This window comes from Somniosus microcephalus, chromosome 11 (genome assembly GCF_052327205.1).
Source record: "Somniosus microcephalus isolate GS21.2 chromosome 11, FLI_Smic_1.0, whole genome shotgun sequence".
Taxonomy (NCBI): domain Eukaryota; kingdom Metazoa; phylum Chordata; class Chondrichthyes; order Squaliformes; family Somniosidae; genus Somniosus; species Somniosus microcephalus.
The window spans coordinates 196,525,832-196,545,556 of NC_140997.1; the positions used below are offsets into that span (position 1 = coordinate 196,525,832).

The window sequence follows — 19,725 nt, forward strand, 5'->3', positions numbered from 1 at the left end:
CTTGCAACATGGCCACATTATTCTCATCAGGTAAAGAAGCGTTTCTCTTTTCCATGTCCAATATTTGTTTCTGCATCTCCTTAAGAGCACCCTGTGATTCAACTTCTCTTAACTTTGCCTGCACTAGCTCCGTCTCTAATTGCAGAACAAAATCCTCAGTGCAGCGTGATTTGCCCTTCTGCTGTATCTCTAGATCATGCAAATATTCTAACCCCTGAACATCATCAGGGAGATGTGATCGGTAATTGGTCACGATGGCTCTATGGTCGCTCTCTGCTTGAGCCAGTAGGTTCTGTTGTCTTTCCAGACTCTCCCATTCGGTGTCATAGAACTTTTTCATTGTTTTCATCTCTTGTACGAGGCGGTAACTTAATTGTTCTAATTGTTGTTGTACTTTGAAATAGCGTTGAGTTCGAGCCCGGTGTTCCTCCGTAATGCATATGTCTGTAGCTTGAACAGACTCAGAATTCTCTGTCTTTATGCACGCCATCGATTTTCCAACCTTAGTCTGTGAGTTAATGTTAACCTTGTTTTTCATACATAAGCTGGACTTATCGTCTTCCGGCTCAGAGTCTGAGCTGCTTGTCTGCACCGAGTCCTCACTCGTCATTGCTTGTCGGTAGTGCCATTCCATGTCTATTTCCTTGATCCACTCCCGTCCTAGAAGTGGTGGTCCTCCCTCAGGCAGTACGTACAAATTCATTCTTGGGTGTACTTTACCCCTATCTCTCACCTTGACTCTTATTTTCCCCATGGGGTATACGCGATGCCCCGTGTATGTCTGTAATACGAACTTGGTATTTCTTAAGGGTATGTGAGAGAATAGTCGGTGGTAGTCCTTTTGGTTGATGACTGATACAGCTGATCCCGTGTCCAGCTCCATTCGTACTTGGACTCCAGCTATTTTTAGTGTGACCCAGATCGTCTGTAGATCAGTTACTTTACCCACATTGTGGATTCTCAGACTATCCAACTCCTGGCTGTTTGGGTCTGAGTCTGAATTTTGTTCGTCTGAACTCTTTTCAGCCACCTGATGCACCTTGTTGTACTTTTCTTGTGGTGGTGGCTTCCTTTGTTTGTTGGTCTTCTTTCTGGACCTGCATACCTTCGCGATGTGACCCAGTTTGCCACATTTCCTGCACTCTTGATTCTTAAACCAGCACTGATTCTGGTCGTGCGTTGTCTTTCCACAACGGTAGCATTTGGAAATGCTTGCAGTCATTTGGTCCTTCAGCACTGCTACGATCTCTTCGAAGGTCTGGTCCACTGGTTTAACTGGTGCTATTAGATGTTTCAAGAGCCCGTATGTTTTTGCTCCCATCGAATTTAACAAAGTTATTGCCTTGTCGTATATGGCTACGCAATATATTCCTATGCGTTCCCCATACGTGGCCCTGTCTTCTATTTCAGCATTAAAATCATTAATATTTCCTCGCTTAGGCATCTTCTTCTCTTTTCGAGTACAGTACAAGTATTACTTTACTTATTATTAATTTTCTTCTCTCTTCTTGAGAACACCACAAGTATTGCTGTACTTATACTTATTTTCCCTCTCTTCTTGAGAACACACCAGCCTTTCTGAAAAATCTTATTACTTTCCTGAAATTCTTAATAATTTCCAAGATGGCGGTTTCCCGCTTCTTCCTTCTTCTTCAGCGGTTTCCCCGCGAAAAATGGTGGCTTTCCCGCGCTTCTCGCTCTCCCCGCCCACTTCGATGGCGGTTTTCCCGCGCTTCTCGGTGCTCTCCGCCCACTTCAATGGTGGTTATCACCCGTTCCCCTACGCTGACTTTCAGCCCGAGTGCGGCCCTTATCAGCGGATGCGATCGATGGCCCGGCTGCGCCTCGCACTTGAAAGCGGCCCCCGGCCTCTGGCTCACCCGCTTGCGCGGCTCTTGCTCGCTCCCTCCCGGGCTCTGGCTTACCCGCTCGCGCGTTTCACCGCGGCTCTTATCAGGGATTGCGATCGCCCTGTCTTTGCAGCCAACGCTGCGGCTTACCCACGAGGTTATGGAGGCTTCAGGGTCCTAATGCCTGTCGCTTCCAGCCTGTCGGTTCCAGACTGGTGAGGATTGAAACCTCTCTTCAACGTCCTGTCTTCGGACGAAGCCGCCGTGGAACAACTGCCGCAGGGTTCGAATCCTGACTCGTCGCCAATGTTAAGTCTGTGGGTTGTATTATAAATAATCACAGACTCCACTGTTAACAAAATAAAACACGTCTTTACTATTCAGAGGCTCGGGCGATTCTGCCCTAGTTAACGTATCACAACCCTTATATACTGGTGTGGTCACTATCGGTATTACAGTATACATGAGCCAATAGATAGTGCCACCCTAAAGTAGTGCTCTTAAAGGCGAACGGTTACATTCTATAGTTCCCTTAAAGGTAAACGGTTACATACACAACAACACCCTAGTCCACTCCTCTATCACCCCAAACAGCCCTTCCCCTTCGCCTGGCACCTTCCCGTGCAAGCGGAGGAGATGTAACACCTGCCCCTATACCTCCCCCCTTCCCACTGTCCAGGGCCCCAAACACCCCTTCCAGGTGAAACAGCGATTTACTTCTACTTCTCGCAATCTAGTATACTGTATTCGCTGCTCACGATGCGGTCTCCTCTACATTGGGGAGACCAAACGCAGATTGGGTGACCGCTTTGCGGAACACCTCCGTTCAGTCCGTAAGGGTGACCCCGAGCTTCCGGTCGCCTGTCATTTTAATTCACCGCTCCATTCCCACTCGGACCTCACCGTCCTTGGCCTCTTGTATTGTTCCACGGAAGCTCAACGTAAACTCGAGGAACAGCACCTCATCTTCCGATTAGGCACTCTGCAGCCTTCCGGACTCAATATCGAGTTCAACAATTTCAGATCATAAGCTCGGCCCCCATTTCATTTTCTCTTGTAATTGTTCCACTCCTTTCCCCCCCCCCTTTCCTTTTGTTTCTCTCTCACACCTGGCAGCTACCTTTTGCCCTGCCAGTACACTTTACACCTAATCTCAGCCTATTACCATCTCGTCTAGCTTCTAATCTCTTTTACTTCTTGTGTTTCTTTTATTCTTTTGTCCGATCGCAGCCCTGCCTTCGATCTAGTTTCTTTTCTTTCCAGTTTTGAAGAAGGGTTCGACCCGAAACGTCAACTCAAATTTCTCTCCACGGATGTTGCCTGACCTGCTGAGTTTTTCCAGCATTTTCTGTTGTTTTTAACTATCTTAAATGCCTCCCCCGCCGCTTAGTGTCGGGTCTGTTTGAAATCGCAGACCCGACACTTTGGAAACTTACATGGAGGCGGGTTCGGAGCGGGCTCGCAACCCGCTGTCAATCATTTCAATTTTGACAGCGGACCCGCCTCCGAACCTGGAATCTTAGATAAAAAAAACAAATTAGTGGATGGTTAATACAGCACTAGATGAATCTGGCCTAAACCAATGTCATTACTTTAACAACTTAGATATGAAATGACAAGACATTTGGAAATATTTTAATTAGGAATGTGAACTGCATACATTGTTTAATAATTTTGTATTGGAAACATCTGAACAACTGTCAGACTCTGTTACTTCACTCAGAAGGATGTCTGTGCACAGAAAGTTCAACATTAGATTATAATTACATAAGAAATCATAATAGATTAAATCCACAATTTTAACCACAAAAAGGAAATAGCCAACATTTGTTGATTTGGAAATGTGAGCATATTCTGCGTTTATTCTGAGTCATCTAGTGCTGTCAAATGTAGATAAACATTTTGGCTTTTGTTGCCTTGATTTTGTAATTAACTTGAATTTGAATACAAGGTGACTTGTTTTGAACTACCATAACATCTTTGAAATCATAAACAAGATTATACACTTTAGCATGAATGCACTTGATAATTACTATGGTACGTTTTGCTAAAAAGTGATTTATTTGCTATCATATTTTATGAACAGATTAGTAAACTTCATCTGCAATGACTCACATGTACAATAAGTGTTTTTAGCTGTTGCATAAACACAAAGGGGGGAAACTTAACCTAACCAGCCTGGCGGGAATGGGGCAGGCATGCAGTTAAACTAGCTTGATTCACGCCTGCCGCCATCTTAACTGGGCCTTTCTTTTTTAGGCAGCCAAGATGCCTGCCTGACTCATGCTGAAGCCTCAGTATGAAATGCAAATTTGGATGTCAATAGGACCTTGATGGCATTTTAACAGGCTACTGAGCAGGGCGCCTGCATCTGTGCTGCATGATTTTGAGTAGTTTGAAGCTGGACTGCGGCTACTTTCCACACATTTTGGGCGAGCAGTAGGCCGGCGGGATGTGAACGGGATCCTACATTTAAAATAGCCTATCCTCAGACTGATGCCGGTTGACACTCGCCCAGCTGCTCACCCGCCCAACACCTGCTCCCAGTTAATTTAAGTTAATTTCAAACGCTATGTAACAGATGGGTGCAGAAATGTTCATGAAATTGCTTAATCTAAAAGTTTTACTTGGCTGTTGTGAAAACTTACCTCATCATAATTTTCAGATACCAAAATAAATCCATTGTTATCTATGAGGTAACAATTTATTATCTGGAAATATAAAATATTCAAACAGTTATAACATATTGTTTTAAGCAAGCAGTTATGTACCAAGTTATCAAACTGTCGCAATTCTAGACTGAGGTATATGTAATTTATTAATATATTAAAAATGTAATATTTTATAGGATAGCACATATGTACAATGTAATTCACCAAAAGTGGTGAAAGTTCATAGCCTAGAAATTGGATCGTGCCTGGAAAGATCCCGGTGCAGTGCATGCTGCACAATGCCGGCAGCAGGACCAGGGCAAATTGGCCCGCTGAACTCATTAGGATAGTACTGCCGAGCTGTATGCCTGTAAAATGGGTACAGCCTGATCCAATTTCTAGGCCCATATATTTTAAGTATAGGCTGGCAAAACCAACAAATATACTTACCTCATCGTCACAGCTTATAGTGCATTTCCCATCGAGTGAAGCACACTGTAACAGATGGTAATACTGTGAGCACTAAGAACAAAGACATGGCATGTACAAAATGCCCCACAAATTAAGTGCCAAATTTAATATCATTCAATTACGTAATGCATTAAACTATTGTAATAACTAAAGAGTTGGCAAAACCCCATATGAACCTGTCTGATACAGTTGGCTCCACCTCAAAACTAAACTTGCTGGAATTCATTAAGGCCAGTGGCTAAGAAGGCCCAGTAAGTATAGATCTTCCCAGGTGCCAGCCTTAGCAAATCACAGCAAGTTTAGTTTTAGTTTAGTTGCAACCAATTGCACGGGTTTTACCGCAATACTAAACCAGCTATAGTTACCGCTTTTCCACTTCAAACTAATTCACTGTTTGTGAAGGACTTTGAGGTGTTGCTGAGATTGTTAAGGTAAAATACAAACGCAAGTCTCTCCATCTTTCAAATATGTAACAAAATACACTGATGTAGAGAATGAACCTCCACGTTGTATATTTTATCCTATTAGGAAGCATTTAATTATAACATCATTTCCTGTAGTTCCAGTAAGATACAAGACATGAATTGTTGTATTGACAGTTTTGTTAACAGGTGTATATATATATATATATAACATATATCATAAAAATAATGCCAGACTTAACCCATAGACTGCTGCCAGGTCCAGGGAAAGGATAGTCACTCTGGACCAGATGGTTCTGTAATTTTTTGGCTCAAGCATTTTCATGCTGAAACAAAGACTAATATTTCAGTAATAAAGCTACTCAAATGTCAGGAATAACTTTATTACAATAACATAGACAGAGATTTCAAGTTTTCTTTTCTTGCCAGTTTTCTCCCTTCCTCTCTTGCTAGGGAACCAGACAGCCTCTGGTATGTAATCCAAATAGACATTATTCATGTTTGAGTGTCAGCAAGATATCCTACCTTAGAGCCTGATCCTGCCTTGATGTCCACAGATGCTCACTTTGAGCACTGTATAGCAATCAAGAACCGGAATCCTGGCTACGATCAATTGTACAAGTGCCACCACTTCCTTAACTGAGATCAGCTTAATCAGCACAGACTTGGAATTGAACCTAGGAACTTCCTGTTCTAGCATTGCTCTGCTACTCACTGGATAGACTCACCGAGCTATCAGGCAAGCACTATTAAAATCATTCTAAGCTATAAAAAATAACCCTTGAAAAAATTATTTAAATGAAAATAAAAATGTTTAAACCATTTAATTTTTTGTGTCCTAGTATCTCTCCTGTCCTTCCACTCGCTCCTTCCCATTCTCTCTCACTTTCCTATTCCATTTTACAAACTTTAATTTTACTTTCTTTTTTGCCTAATCTATTTTTAAACATTATCTATTTAAATAAAATTAATGTTTTAACTTTTATTCACTTTTTTTCATCTGCCTAGCATTCACCATTCATTTTGGAAACAACTTTAAAAACAAATTAGGGTTTGAAAGACTGAAAGTCAATTCCAAAGGCCATTTTTAGCTAGTGACATAGCAGAAGAGTCTCAATGGACATAATTACTTTTTTGCACTTCAAAAGACATAAAGAGTCTGTCTAACAGGTCTACTTGTCAGTGGCCAATTAAGCAATAGAAAGTCTGGATGAGCAAACATTTCCCTAATGTGCCACTTGTCAAATCTGACCCTGTAAAATTCCGATATTGCGTTTACTCGGACTCCCATATCAAATCTGCAGAAGTGCAGTACCACATTCAAGGTTCCAAAGTGAATAAAACATTAGTGCTGTAATGGTGTTATTCCTCTAGATATATTTAGCATGCCATATAATTAATATATGATTAATATTGGTGTCATATTTGACCCTGAAATGAGCTTCCGACCACATATCCACAGCATAACTAAGACTGCCTATTTCCACCTCCATAACATCGCCCGTCTCCGCCTTTGCCTCAGCTCATCCGCTGCTGAAACCCTCATCCATGCCTTTGTTACCTCTAGACTTGACTATTCCAATGCACTCCAGGCTGGCCTCCCACATTCTACCCTACGTAAACTTCAGGTCATCCAAAACACGGCAGCCCCGTGTCCTAACTCGCACCAAGTCCCATTCACCCATCACCCCTGTGCTCGCTGACCTACATTGGCTCCCGGTTAAGCAACGCCTCAATTTCAAAATTCTCATCCTTGTTTTCAAATCGCTTCATGGCCTCACCCCTCCCTATCTTTGTAATCCCCTCCAGCCCCGCAATTCCCCAAGATAAATGCGCTCCTCTAATTCGGCCCTCTTGAGCATCACTGATTATAATCGTTCAACCTTTGGTGGCCGTGCCTTCTGTCGCCTAGGCCCTAAGTTCTGGGATTCCCTGCCTAAACCTCTCCGCTTCTCTACCTCTCTTTCCTCCTTTAAGACGCTCCTTAAAACCTACCTCTTTGACCAAGCTTTTGTTCATCTGCCCTAATTTCTCCTTATGTGGCTTGGTGTCAAATTTTTTGTCTTATAACACTCCTATGAAGCGCCTTGGGATGTTTTACTATGTTAAAGGCGCTATATAAATAAAAGTTGTTGTTGTTGATACAGCATTTACTAAATAGTAGCAGAGCAATACTGCACCAACCTCCATTATGCCATAAAAAAGGACCAACCTCCATTATAGTTTGGGCAGTCTATAATGTCTAATTAAAATTTTAACAATTAGACACTTAGATATACAGTCTAGTTTGATTTAACATTGCTTGATCATTCTTTTGTAGTAAACAGAAGATATCATATATGTCCTGCATGCCTTTGGATGCCACATGTACAGTTATGATCATGAGTCATGCTGGCTTTTGGTGTTCCTTCCCTTTAAAGGAAGTACAATACCACCACATTACTTATCTTCCAGTGCTTTATGATTACTTCAATGCGCCTTCAGTGTATTTGTGTTAATTTGCACCAAACATATGGCTCAGAAGGAATTATGGAGAGAGAGTCCATGTCAATATAAAAATGGGTGCTGCTTTAGTTTGAAAGGGTTGGGAATTTGGAAATACAAACGGGAATTTTTTTTAAGCTGGAGTAGAGGTCGAACCTTTCAGGGTCTGAGTGGAGTTTGAATACAATCAGTTGGAAGATAAGCCATAATTACTTGTTACTAAAGCCACCAATCATTGCAGACATTCCTGAAATCAAATATAATTGATATAATGTCAATTGGTACAAATTGACATTCCTGCCAAGCTAACCGGCAACAACTGGGAAAAGAGCAAGTCAGCAAGTATAGTGGTCTGTGGAAGTGAAAATTGCCTTACTGGCTCTTGAGATAATGGCTAATGATTTGGGCATTTTAATGGAAATTTGTCTATATTTCTATATTTAAAAAAAGTTTGTCTTAGCAGTGTCAATTTATCTTAGCCAATAGTGAAATAACTTCCAATGTGCCATACTTTCCCTAGTAACAGCCTTTCCTGTATATTACACCTTTAGCATTGATTTTCACTGTGATAAGACACTCAGTCCACAATATCCTGGCATATACTGTATTCAATTCACTGTGCAACTTCTACTATTTCAGTTCTAATGTTGTTAAAATTGTGTATTTCTTTTTATAACTTATATAATATTTTATTTCAAAGAATATATAATGTATGTTTGTTATACTGTGTGACATGATGTACCTCTGGAGATTAATTTGAATTTGAACAGATTGAGTTAATGGGTCTATGACACACAGAATTTAGTCAGAATTAGAAAGTCATTGCTATAATTAACAGTGTCACAAATGTAACTAACATGTGGTTTGCAAAAATTATAAAAATAAAAATTTATTTGAAAACCAGGCAACATCTTTTGCAGTCAAATCGGAAACATAAATGTTGATATAAGTAGCTCACCTGTCGGCTTGCAGTCCAGAACTTCTTTTGAAAAAACTCCAATTTCATCTGAATACCTACAGCTGTGAAAAGGCAGAAGAATATAGCTCAACCACCTGATGTTTATAATATACAAATGAATATATCTGTTCGGAATAGATGGACATTGTTGAACTTTGATAGCTACATTTGGAATAAAAATGTGAATGTCAATTTTTACTAATATATTTCAACTGATATAATAGGACCTGAATTTCTTAACACACCAAACCTGGCACGATTCCGGTGGCACACAGTGATGATGCACCACAACGCACGGGCCCGAGGACTGAGCTAAATTTGTCCTTGGGCCTCATTGTAGTAATTCAGGCGAGCTGTGGGTGCCAATCAGGTACACCGATGCAGCTTGTCGATCGGGGCCTTACAAATTCTGCCTCGTGCCAAGGCCCACAGGTAAGTCTGCTGGGGAGGTGATTGGGAGTGGGGCCAAGGTGGGCCAACAACGATCCCCAATTGTTTTGTGGAACCAGGAGGTGCACTGCTGCTACTTCCGATTCCACAAAAAACAAAATGTCCGAAGTTTTGAGGGTTTTTTTGAGCAGCATCCAGCATTTGCTTTAAGAACCAGTTTGTGTAAACAAATTTACCAATTTGGTATGAAATGAGTGCAGGAACCTCATTTCAATATTGAAATGAGGCCTGCGCTCATTTCAGGTGGCCACCAGGGCTGCCTAAAAAATGGCCCTGACCAGTTTAGCAGTGGCCCGAATGTCCATGCAGATCAGTCTCTGGCCTCTGCCCTGCTAAATTGGCTATCGCTGTGCCCGTTTTAGGCCCATAAATTTAAATTTAGACCCCACTTTTTAATGACTTCCATTTCTGAACATAGGAATTTGATTTTGGAAACGTATAACATTTTCAGAACCTATCCTTGTAACAAGCTTCTCAAAGTCTGGGTACCTTACCTTTCACCCATATTTTGCAGGACAAACAATAAAGAACTGTGGCCTTTTTACCTCTCCAAATATTCTTCTTTTCCTTTCCTGAAAAGATCAACTCATGCTGAAGTATGGCATACACAGGTGCCAGTGGCTCTCTCAGATCTCGTCCAAGGGTATTCTTCATGTGAGACCAATGGTTGTCAGAAGGTATACTTAATTGCAAGTGTCCATCAGGAGTGGGGGAAACTAGTGGTGGCTCACAAAAGCACAATACCTGTGTCATTACCAGTATATGCATTGAATACTATGTTCTGATTTCGTCAACTAATTTATTGTCTTGTTTATCTCTGGACAGTACCAGAATCCAAACCTTGTTCTTGGATCTTGAGCAAGTAAATATAGCCATATCTTCTAACTCCTCCTTATCACCCCTTCTGGAGTTGTTGAGGATTATGTAAGAAGATTGTTTTGTCTACAACTGCTTCCAATTCAGCATCCCATTAATATGAATTCTGAGGGATCCCTGCTAGGGGCTGATGGCTTAATGTGTTGAGAATTGTAATGACACAGGATGATTGTCTTTTGAGGTCAGAGTTCAGTATGATTTTGAACAATGAATGGACATACTGCATTATATATTGTCTAAATGTGACAGGTCTCATAATTAATTCCTACCAGGAGAAATAACCAGTCTGCACTACTGTCAGTCTCAATGTAAAAAGGTGAGCCATTTACAAAATAATTGTATAAAAACCATCCATCCAATCACCATCAGTATAATGGAAATTTCTGGCATTCTTAGCAGTAAAAGGCAAAAGGTTAAATACTTATTTTGCACATAATGTAACAGTAAATACTCTATAAAATATTAAAAACCTTACATTGACACAAACTTCCTGTCAACCTTTATCCATTATAAACTTCTATGTTAAATTCATAATGGAAACTGCCTATGTAAACTTGTCACACTGTGGGATGGATTTTCCTGGGTCACACCCGCATGGTGCGGGGGGACCCAGGAGACAACAGGTTTCCCGGCACGCTGTGGAGTTTTAACTCCACAGCATGTGTGCGACCTAGAGGGCGAGTTCCCCACCTGGAAGTCAGCCTGATTGACAGGCTGGCTTCCAGTTGTGCGGGGAATGCGGACAAGGAGGCCACAGGACCAGGTAGGTGCTGGGCCCAGGAAGGTTGGGGTGCGGTTACAAGGGGGGGTGGTGGTGGGATGAGATCAATCCCTGGGAGGGGTCCGATCCCCGATCCTGGGGTCGTGATCCCCGGGGGCGTGTTCCAGGTCCGGATGGGGGGGGTTCGATCCCTGACCCTGGAGGAGGGGGGGGGTCTGATCCCTAACCCTGGGGAGGGGCAGACTGATGGTGGGGGAGCTTGGGAGGCCTGGAGGAAGCACTTCTTCTCCTCCTGGCCCACAAGGATTGCTCCCCCAGGCTGAGGCTGCCTCATTGCAGCTACTGGGGATCCCGAGCCCTGCAATCACCGGCCGCCTGCAGTAAAACCTGCAAATCAAGTCAAAGTAGAGGCTTCAGGCCTTGTTATAATATTTAAATTGCCAACCCTCCTCCACCTCCACCTCCACCCCCCATCAACACCTCCGTCCCGCCTGAGTGAAAGCTGAAAGTGGGCGGGTTGAAGTTGGTTTTACATTTTTACAACTTTCACTTCCCCCCACACCTCCAACCCACCCATTCTTACCTCTGAAAATTACGGCCTGTAATTACATCCTTCTGTCAGTGGTGACACTGCAGCACCTCCACTGGTGGGAAGGTGTGATTACAGCATGACAAGTTTACAGAGAGTTTCCATTATAAATGTAAACATAGGAAATCATAATGCGCATACAAAAATAAGGACAAACTGTGTGACTTTAAAACTGTGTCTGAATTACATCTGTATACCCTGGTTCTATTATCCCCAAGCTTCTAATCCCACTACACCCAAAGACTACACTTGGTCTTGACTCTCATGTGTATCGCCTCGGGAGATCGACTAATAGAAATACATTCTAATGATACGTTCCATGTAGCTGACATTTTGGATGTTCTAATATATGAAGAAATATCTCAAACATTGTTAATTCTGTAGACCACAGGGGTCATTTTCCAATCCTGGTGTGCACCTTGCCCACCAGAGTGTATATTGGAAATTCAGGTGCACGTGGCACATCATTTTCAGATCATTTAACTGTTGCACGTGCCCAAATTTTTGATTTTCACTCCTAGCAGATGAGGCTCCCTGCCGCTGCACAGAATAAGAAAATTATGTGAAAATGAAATTTATTGCATTTTAAAGTAAGAGACCGCATAAGGCTAGAAATTACTGTCGGCAGTACTAATGGATGGACGCTGAACGTATTTGCATGCCATTCCCTTGTACATTGTTTTAAAGGTAGCATTAACCCGTTTATTTATGTGGGTTAATGCCGCCATGAAAATAGTGATGATTGTAAGATACGATCTACAAAATTGGCAATGTTTGTGGTATTTGTTTATACATGAGGCCATACATTTCTCTGTAATGGTGTTCAAGACAAATGCCAAAACCTCAGTGATGTAATATGGGCCTTTAATGACAGGATTTTTCATTTGAACACCTTTGATCATATCTCTGCTGTGGAATTGGAATGTCAACTACCCATTGGGTACTTGGACAAGGGGCTAGAGCTAACACTACTTCCCAAAATACCGGTAACAGCTTCTATTAACACCATTCAATCAGCACCACTACAGTTCTGAAGCCAATGTTTTTACAAGCTTTTCATTTCCTCAGTATGTATTTTGGAATGGAGTCTGGTGAGTTCAGAGAGAACATATCAGCAGCACTATGGCAGAGCAAGGGGAGTTTGCAAAGGGTTTCCAACTCACTGGGCACAAATTACAGCAGACAGGATGAAGGTAATAGGAAAGAAGGGCTGAATATCCAGAGTGACAGAAGAAAAATGTGTAATATATCCTGTAATGAAAGTCACAATGAACAAAAAGAGGCAGCCTGTTGAGATCATCACAAACAGGCTGGGTAAGAGCAGAGGAGGAGGCTGGAACTTAATTTGTTTGTCAATTCTTTGAAATGAATTGCAAGAATACGAAAGAATTTAAGTAAAAAGGAAGAACGAGCCTTTTATGACCACTGGACATCCCAAAGCACTTTACAGCCAGTGAAGTACTTTCTGAAGTGTAGTTACTGTTGTAATGTAGGAAACGTGGCAGTCAACTTGTTCCTCAAACAGCAATATGATAATGACTAGATAATCTGTTTTTCATGATATTGGTTGAGGGATAAATATTAGCCAGGACACCGGGGAGAACTCCCTTGCTCTTCTTCGAAAAGTGCCATGGGATCTTTTACATCCATTTGAAAGGGCAGACGGCGCTTCAGTTTAACATCTCAACCGAAAGATGGCACCTCCAACAGTGCAACACCACGTCAGTACTGAAGTGTCAGCCTAGATTATATGCTCAAGTCTCTGGAGTGGAGCTTGACCTCATGAACTTCTGACTCAGAGGCAAGAGTGCCACCACTGAGTCACAGCTGGCACTGACAATAACTATATCACTCATGGCATGTCTAAATATTTTTCCCTGCCAAAAATCACACAAAATCAATCCACTTTGTAACACCATATTGTGTGCTTGGACTTTTGAGGGTAGCAAGAGTCTAGTTTACAGCAGGTTACAGAACAGAGCTCTTTTGAAAAATGGTTCCGTATCGTCAGGTTGTTGCTTTTCTATGAATTAGACCCTCTTTACTTTATCAACAGCACAGGATGTAGAATCGGCTCTGGTCAGTTAGCGAAGGTTACAAGGAACTGCTGTGGAGAGTGCTTGTGCTGCTTCAAGAAACTGCTGATTGAAGATGTATTTTCACTGTTATTTGATTCTCTAAACTAAAGCTACTGCAGAAGCAAGGTTATTGTACTTACAAATGGGCTAACAACACAAGTAGATAACATGGTTAATAAGATATGAATTAGAGGATTATCACAGGCCAAAGGGAAATAAGATCCAATGAGGTCATTTTCAACTTCACCTCCTGGGAGGTAACCTGCTCGTTATTGAACTCGCCCGTTTTCATTTCCATTGATTTCCATGGGATATAAAAACTGGGCGGGTTCTGTAAAGAGCGAGCCATCCACTCTGCCAGTTTACCACATAAGTGTTGAAGATGAACATTTATGCCAAAGTCTTTGGACAAAAATATTGTATTGAGTGTTTTCACCGGGGGAATTCATGTAACTGCATCCAAATGTGCACTCATTAAAACAAGTAATTAGCTCTCATTTGTGTCCTGAGTGCTATTCAATTTAGTGTTACAAATCTATTTTCAAATGTTGATGCCTCTCTTTGTGATTCCTTTGGGTGTACTTAGAGTAACACACAACTTCATAGGCAGTGTGTTTATATTAATTTGAATAAACAATGGCCTGGATTTTGTGGGGCTGAAGACAGCGTACAATGTACGCTGTCGTAAGCCTGCAGGTTCCAGGGCCATGCGCTGCGCATGCGTGAAAACCCGGAACTTGCGATCTGTCAAGGTTCGCCTAGACAGACCATTCACCTGCGACCCAGAAACACTTTCGCTGGCGCAGAGTTGGGCTATACTGCCCAGCAAATGCCCACAAAATCCTTACGCCTGGTAAAAGCAGACGTAGGGCCTGCTCATACCAGCGTAAGGATTAAAATAAATGGTAAATTAAAATTTCAAAAATGATTAAAACATACAAAAACATTTAAAATTAGTTTATAGAAATTTTGGCCTGGATGAAAGAGCTTAAATTATTGTTCAAAAAATTAAATTTTTATTTTAAATGCTTAATTGAAGGGACTTTTAATTAATTTTGAACATGGGAATAGTTATTTTTATTAGAGCTGTGTTCATTATTTATTGATTTGGGGATTCCTCATAGGCTTCGTAAAGGAAATCCCCCTTTCTAATTGGTTAGCTTGGCCCTTGTGATCCCAGGGATGCTTCCGAACCGCCTGTGTCCCTGGGATCCGTGGGCCTTTACGCAGGTGTACACCTGCAGGCCCAGTACCCGAAGACTCTGAAGCCTGGGAGCCAGCAGGTAGGTTCGTATTTTTTGGGGGGGTTGAGGCGTACTCCGGAGGTATGCCTCCGACCGCAAATTTCGGCCCTATGTTGTTTTAAAAATTCATACAATCACAGGCTGGTTGTTTTTGTGCTTGTACAATGAAATCAAATCTAAAGCGTTTGCTGACGGACAGATATTTCTAGCACTGAATTCATGGATGGCTTACCCATGCGCAGGTTTCCAGTTATAGCAAGGACACGAGGAGGGCAGCTGCAAACTAGAGAAGGCAACTGATATACAAGAAGCCTGGAGCTTGGCGTGCTGAAAACAGCAATGCAGCTTTGATGTAGCTGAAGAAGAAGAAAGTAATGAGCTGCCACCAAGGAACAGCTAAAGATCAGGGAAAGTGCCCTTCTGCTCAGCGTGGGTGATAAATCAGTACATTGAAACTGGGAAGTAACACTTGATTATTGAAAATGAAATAAAAATGTAACTGTGTAGACTTGTGTGTGAATTTATGTTCTGTAGTACAGGGTTTATTAAATCTCAGAAATGTGCCTTTATACATTAACTCATTGATAATGCGATGATATTCAGAAACATAAGTTACAAAATACAGGAGTAGATCAATTAAACAAAGCTGCTTCTCTGCTTTTAGAATAGGATGGTGCGTAACTGAAAGGAGCGGACACACATGGGAAGAAGGCCCTGCACCACTAATCCCTGAGTTGCTTCAAACAGGCCAAATTGGCAATCACTGGCATGAAGTACAGTGCACTTACAATCACTGTCTCCAGGAAAACACACAAACACTATACAATGTCACATAGTATATTCTGGCGTAGACAATATTTGAAAGGGTGTCATGAAGACATAATTCTAACATCAGCTCTTATCATTTTATCAGTGTTTCACAAGAAGTAGCTGCAGCTTTCAGAGCCTCCCAAGAAGCTAGCACCTCTCAGCGTGCTGCATCAGTCATGCCATCTGTCGCAAGCACCAGGTCAGGTACTTCCATCCCAGAAGATGTAGATAATCAGTTTGAAGTGGATGCAGTGGGTGACACATAGTGTAAGAGTGAGCAGAAGCAGATGGTGGTTGTGGTGATGGCAGCAGGGGGACAAGTACCTGCTGCCCAGAGGACCTTATTCAGCCATAGAACTGTGGGATTTGGATCTCACAGGACCTGCATTTAAAAGAAGGATGGCATCTGAGCACCAACATTGCTTCTAGTCACTAGAGGATGCGTCAAGGACCCTCCAAGTGGGGAGAAGTACAACTGTGCGGGAAGTTTTCGTTGCACTGTTGGGGAACTGGATAAAGAGAGCCATTATTCAAGGTGTCACTGCTCTTGTTGCTGCCCAGAAGTCTGCTCCCACACAGATGTGCCTGGCAGCGGGGACATGACTAGCTGCTTCTCAGGATAATGCCATATGTGACCCCTCCAGCACCCAACACCAAATTACAGAAGGTATGGTAGAATGCAGGTTGAATCAGGCAGCCACACAAATGTGAACTTGGTGGAGTCATTTGCAACGATACCTCAGAGCTCAGTAGAAGGAATCAAAGGGCCATTTCAATCCTCAAAGGTCCCCACTGACACCCAGCCACCTCATCCACTTATTCCTGCTCCTTTGAGAGCCCCTAAGAGCTCAAGATTAGGATGCAGAACACATAAAACATACAAAAGGGAGTGTAGAGTGAAAAGAAACACTCAGAACACATGCACGAACACTTGCAGTGTAATATTTCCGTAACATTTGTCCAGAGAATCTCTTGCTGTTAGTGCAGATGAAGGTGCCTTTCTTCATCTTGTACCAGTTAAAACATGAAATAGTTTCAAAGCAATCTGAGCAATAATTTCACATTGACCTGCCAAACCTCACCAGACTCTGTGGCTTCCAGTTAGATACAGTGGCACACATCCGGGGATGGAATAAACATTAGTACTGCAGAAGAAATTTACAGATCCTCCCTTCTTTAAGAATCTTCAGGGGAGAAATTGGGCTCTGTAGCACCCGTTTTTTTAGGAAGTGCAACAGGAAATGGAGGAACAGGAAGAGGAAGGAAGGCTACAACTTTGACAGTCCCTTTCTAACGGGGCTTTATGTGATGAAATAATTAATGAGCGATACCAGTAACCTCATCCACACCTCCCCATTCAACACTCCCATGCTCCTTATCTTTCCTCTATCACTGACTTTCACATCTTTCCGACAACACAAAAATAAAAACCACCAGAAAATGCACATTCCAATCCAAATTTATAAATTCAATCCTGACATAATGCATACAAAATAAAAGTTCTGTAGAAGGGTTTCGACCCAAAACATTGACTCTATTTCTCTCTCCACGGATGTTGCCTGGCCTGCTGAGTTTTTCCAGCATTTTCTGTTGTTATTTCGGATTTCCAGTATCTGCAGTATTTTGCTATCACTCATCTTGACCACTTGTGTGAGAAAATTTAAACTTCTTCCTGTACTGCATCTATGTTCTTGGAGCAATACTCCTGACATTGACCTCCGCTGCTACATCTTCCCACTGCCTCCTGAGCATCTCTCTGGAGGCCCTCCTGACCCCTGCGGATACAGGACATCGCCCTTTCTTGTCACCTCTTCCACCAAGATCTCCAATGGAGTGTCTGAAAACCTTGGTGCTTGCTCTCTGACATGTTCAACCACTGCTCAAAGTATCAGAGCACAGATTGACTTTTCAAATGACTCGCACCACTTTTTGCAGCCACAATGCACCTTCCCTTTAAGAGGTGCAGGCTGCCTTTAAGTAGTGCCAGCCAACAACAACTTATATTTATATAGTGCCTTTAACATAGTAAAATGTCCCAAGGCGCTTCACAGGAGTGTTATAAAACAAAATTTGACACAGAGCCACATAAGGAGATATTAGGGCAGATGATCAAAAGCTTGGTCAAAGAGATAGGTTTTAAGGATCGTCTTAAAGGAGGAAAGAGAGGTAGCGAGATGGAGAGGTTTAGGGACGGAATTTCAGAGCTTAGGGCCTTGGCAGTTGAAGGCACGGCCACCAATGGTGGCGTGATTAAAATCGGGGATGCTCAGGAGGCCAGAATTAGAGGGTCACAGATATCTCTGAGGGTTGTAGGGCTAGAGGAGGTAACAGAGATAGGGAGGGGCGAGGCCATGGAGGGATTTGAAAACAAGGGTGAGAATTTTAAAATCAAGGCATTGCTTAACCGGGAGCCAATGTAGATCAGCTAGCACAGGCGTGGTGGGTGAAAGGAACTTGGTGTGAGTTAGGACACAGGCAGCACAGTTTTGGAAGACCTCAAGGTATCAGGCCCCCTTGACATGTGCAGCCAATGAACAGCAGCGATAGCATTGGCTGCACTCAGCAATCGTGTAAAGCAGCAGGCAGCGTGAATTTAACATGCTGCCTGCAATCCAATGAAGGGGCGCAGGTTAATTGCGTACCGTGATCCCCATGCCCATTTTCTGGGGTTAGCCAATTTCTCCCCCTTCCTGTTTGCTAAACTCCTGGAAATATATTCGTTGCAGTGTGTTTCTCTATGACATTCAAAACAAAGATTTAGGCTGCATGTATAGTAACAGCAATGTTTCTTCCACACTCTGATCTGCAAAACTAGGCAAAATCCATCCAAAATAGCCTAAATAAAAAAGCCTATGCTCTTTTAATATCTACCTTACCGAGGCAGATTACCTTTAACGTCTGGTCTGCATAGGCAGAATGAACTTTGGGCAGAATAGTTGGGGGTGCTGACAGCCTCTCTTCTGCATGGTGGATGCTTGCTAAATTAAGCTCACAGCAGAATGGATGGGAATAAATTACTTGGGCATACAGCCAAAACAGATGATTGAAAAGGAATGCTTCTAGTGGGGAATGAGTGAGAGCAATGGCATTTTCAATTTCCCATTCCCCACGCGCACGAATCCAGCCTGTTGTACCGATACCCCCAGTTGGTAAATTTACCCTACAAACATTTGATAAGCACTGCTTAAAATTGTTTTTTACTCAGTGCTGCTGAATAAGAATTAAAACGCTGTAATACCAGCCAATATCATCAGAGCACCAGTCCTGTTTTATTGGCCCGGATATTAGTGGAGAGGCGAGGAGTGTCCAGGCGAGTGCCCCAGTGCGTGGGAAATCTGGCAAGGCCGGGCACGTGGAGGCTCTGCCAATCTTAACGGCAGGGCCTTATTTAAATAACATGCTGCAGTCTCCTGCCTGACAGCTGGCAAGGTTGACAGCCTGGCCTGTGGGCAGGAACATAAACAAGCGGTAGGAAGCTACACCTGAGGACCTGTGGGTACGGTCCCTGGCAGTTAGTGCGGGGAAGAGAAGTTTGGGGCCACGATTGGGAAGGCTGACAAGTTGGAGCCATGATCGGCAGGGGAGGGGAGGGGAGGCGGAGAAGTCGGGATTGCGAATGGGGGGTGGTCCTGACCGTGATTGGGGGGAGGAGGGTAGCCCGGTGCAAGGGAGGCCCAAGGCTTCTTTGCAAGACCTGGAGGTGCACTCCTGCCACACAAGAAAATCTGAAAAATAAATTTAGAATTTACCTTCTCTGCCTCTCCTGGCCCAGGATCCGGCTCCCGGCAGGTTTCGATTGACAGGGGTGCCAACACTCCCCAACCCCACAGGCCGCTGCTTGATATTACAGATGCTGACATCATCGAACCCTGATCTGCATATTTAAAACAGGACCCTACTTTCTTCCTGCGGGTGTCCTGCTCGCTTACTCAAAAGAGCAGGTTAATATGGGGACACAGCGGAAAGGAAACGGGATTGGTGGGGGTTAGTGACTCCCGTTATTTTAACTGTTAAAATCGGGACCAATATGTCAGAATTCTGCAAGATATGTTAACTCCAGAAGAGAAACATGTGCAGGGACAAAATCTTGCACCGAAATGCTGGGTTACTCATCCAGATAT

The 19,725-nt window shown here is 42.8% G+C and overlaps 1 protein-coding gene across 1 annotated transcript in view; it reads right to left on the reverse strand.

Annotated features, from left to right (window-relative positions):
* Window positions 1-19,725, reverse strand: part of cacna2d3a (calcium channel, voltage-dependent, alpha 2/delta subunit 3a) — a 1,196,772-nt gene that overhangs the window by 137,936 nt on the left and 1,039,111 nt on the right. Inside the window, exons 27-29 of the mRNA XM_086001643.1 lie at window positions 8,837-8,898; window positions 4,952-4,996; window positions 4,499-4,561 (exon numbers count right to left, since the gene is read on the reverse strand). Of these exons, the coding sequence (XP_085857769.1) occupies window positions 4,499-4,561; window positions 4,952-4,996; window positions 8,837-8,898 (170 nt within the window). The remainder of the gene's footprint in view (window positions 1-4,498; window positions 4,562-4,951; window positions 4,997-8,836; window positions 8,899-19,725) is intronic.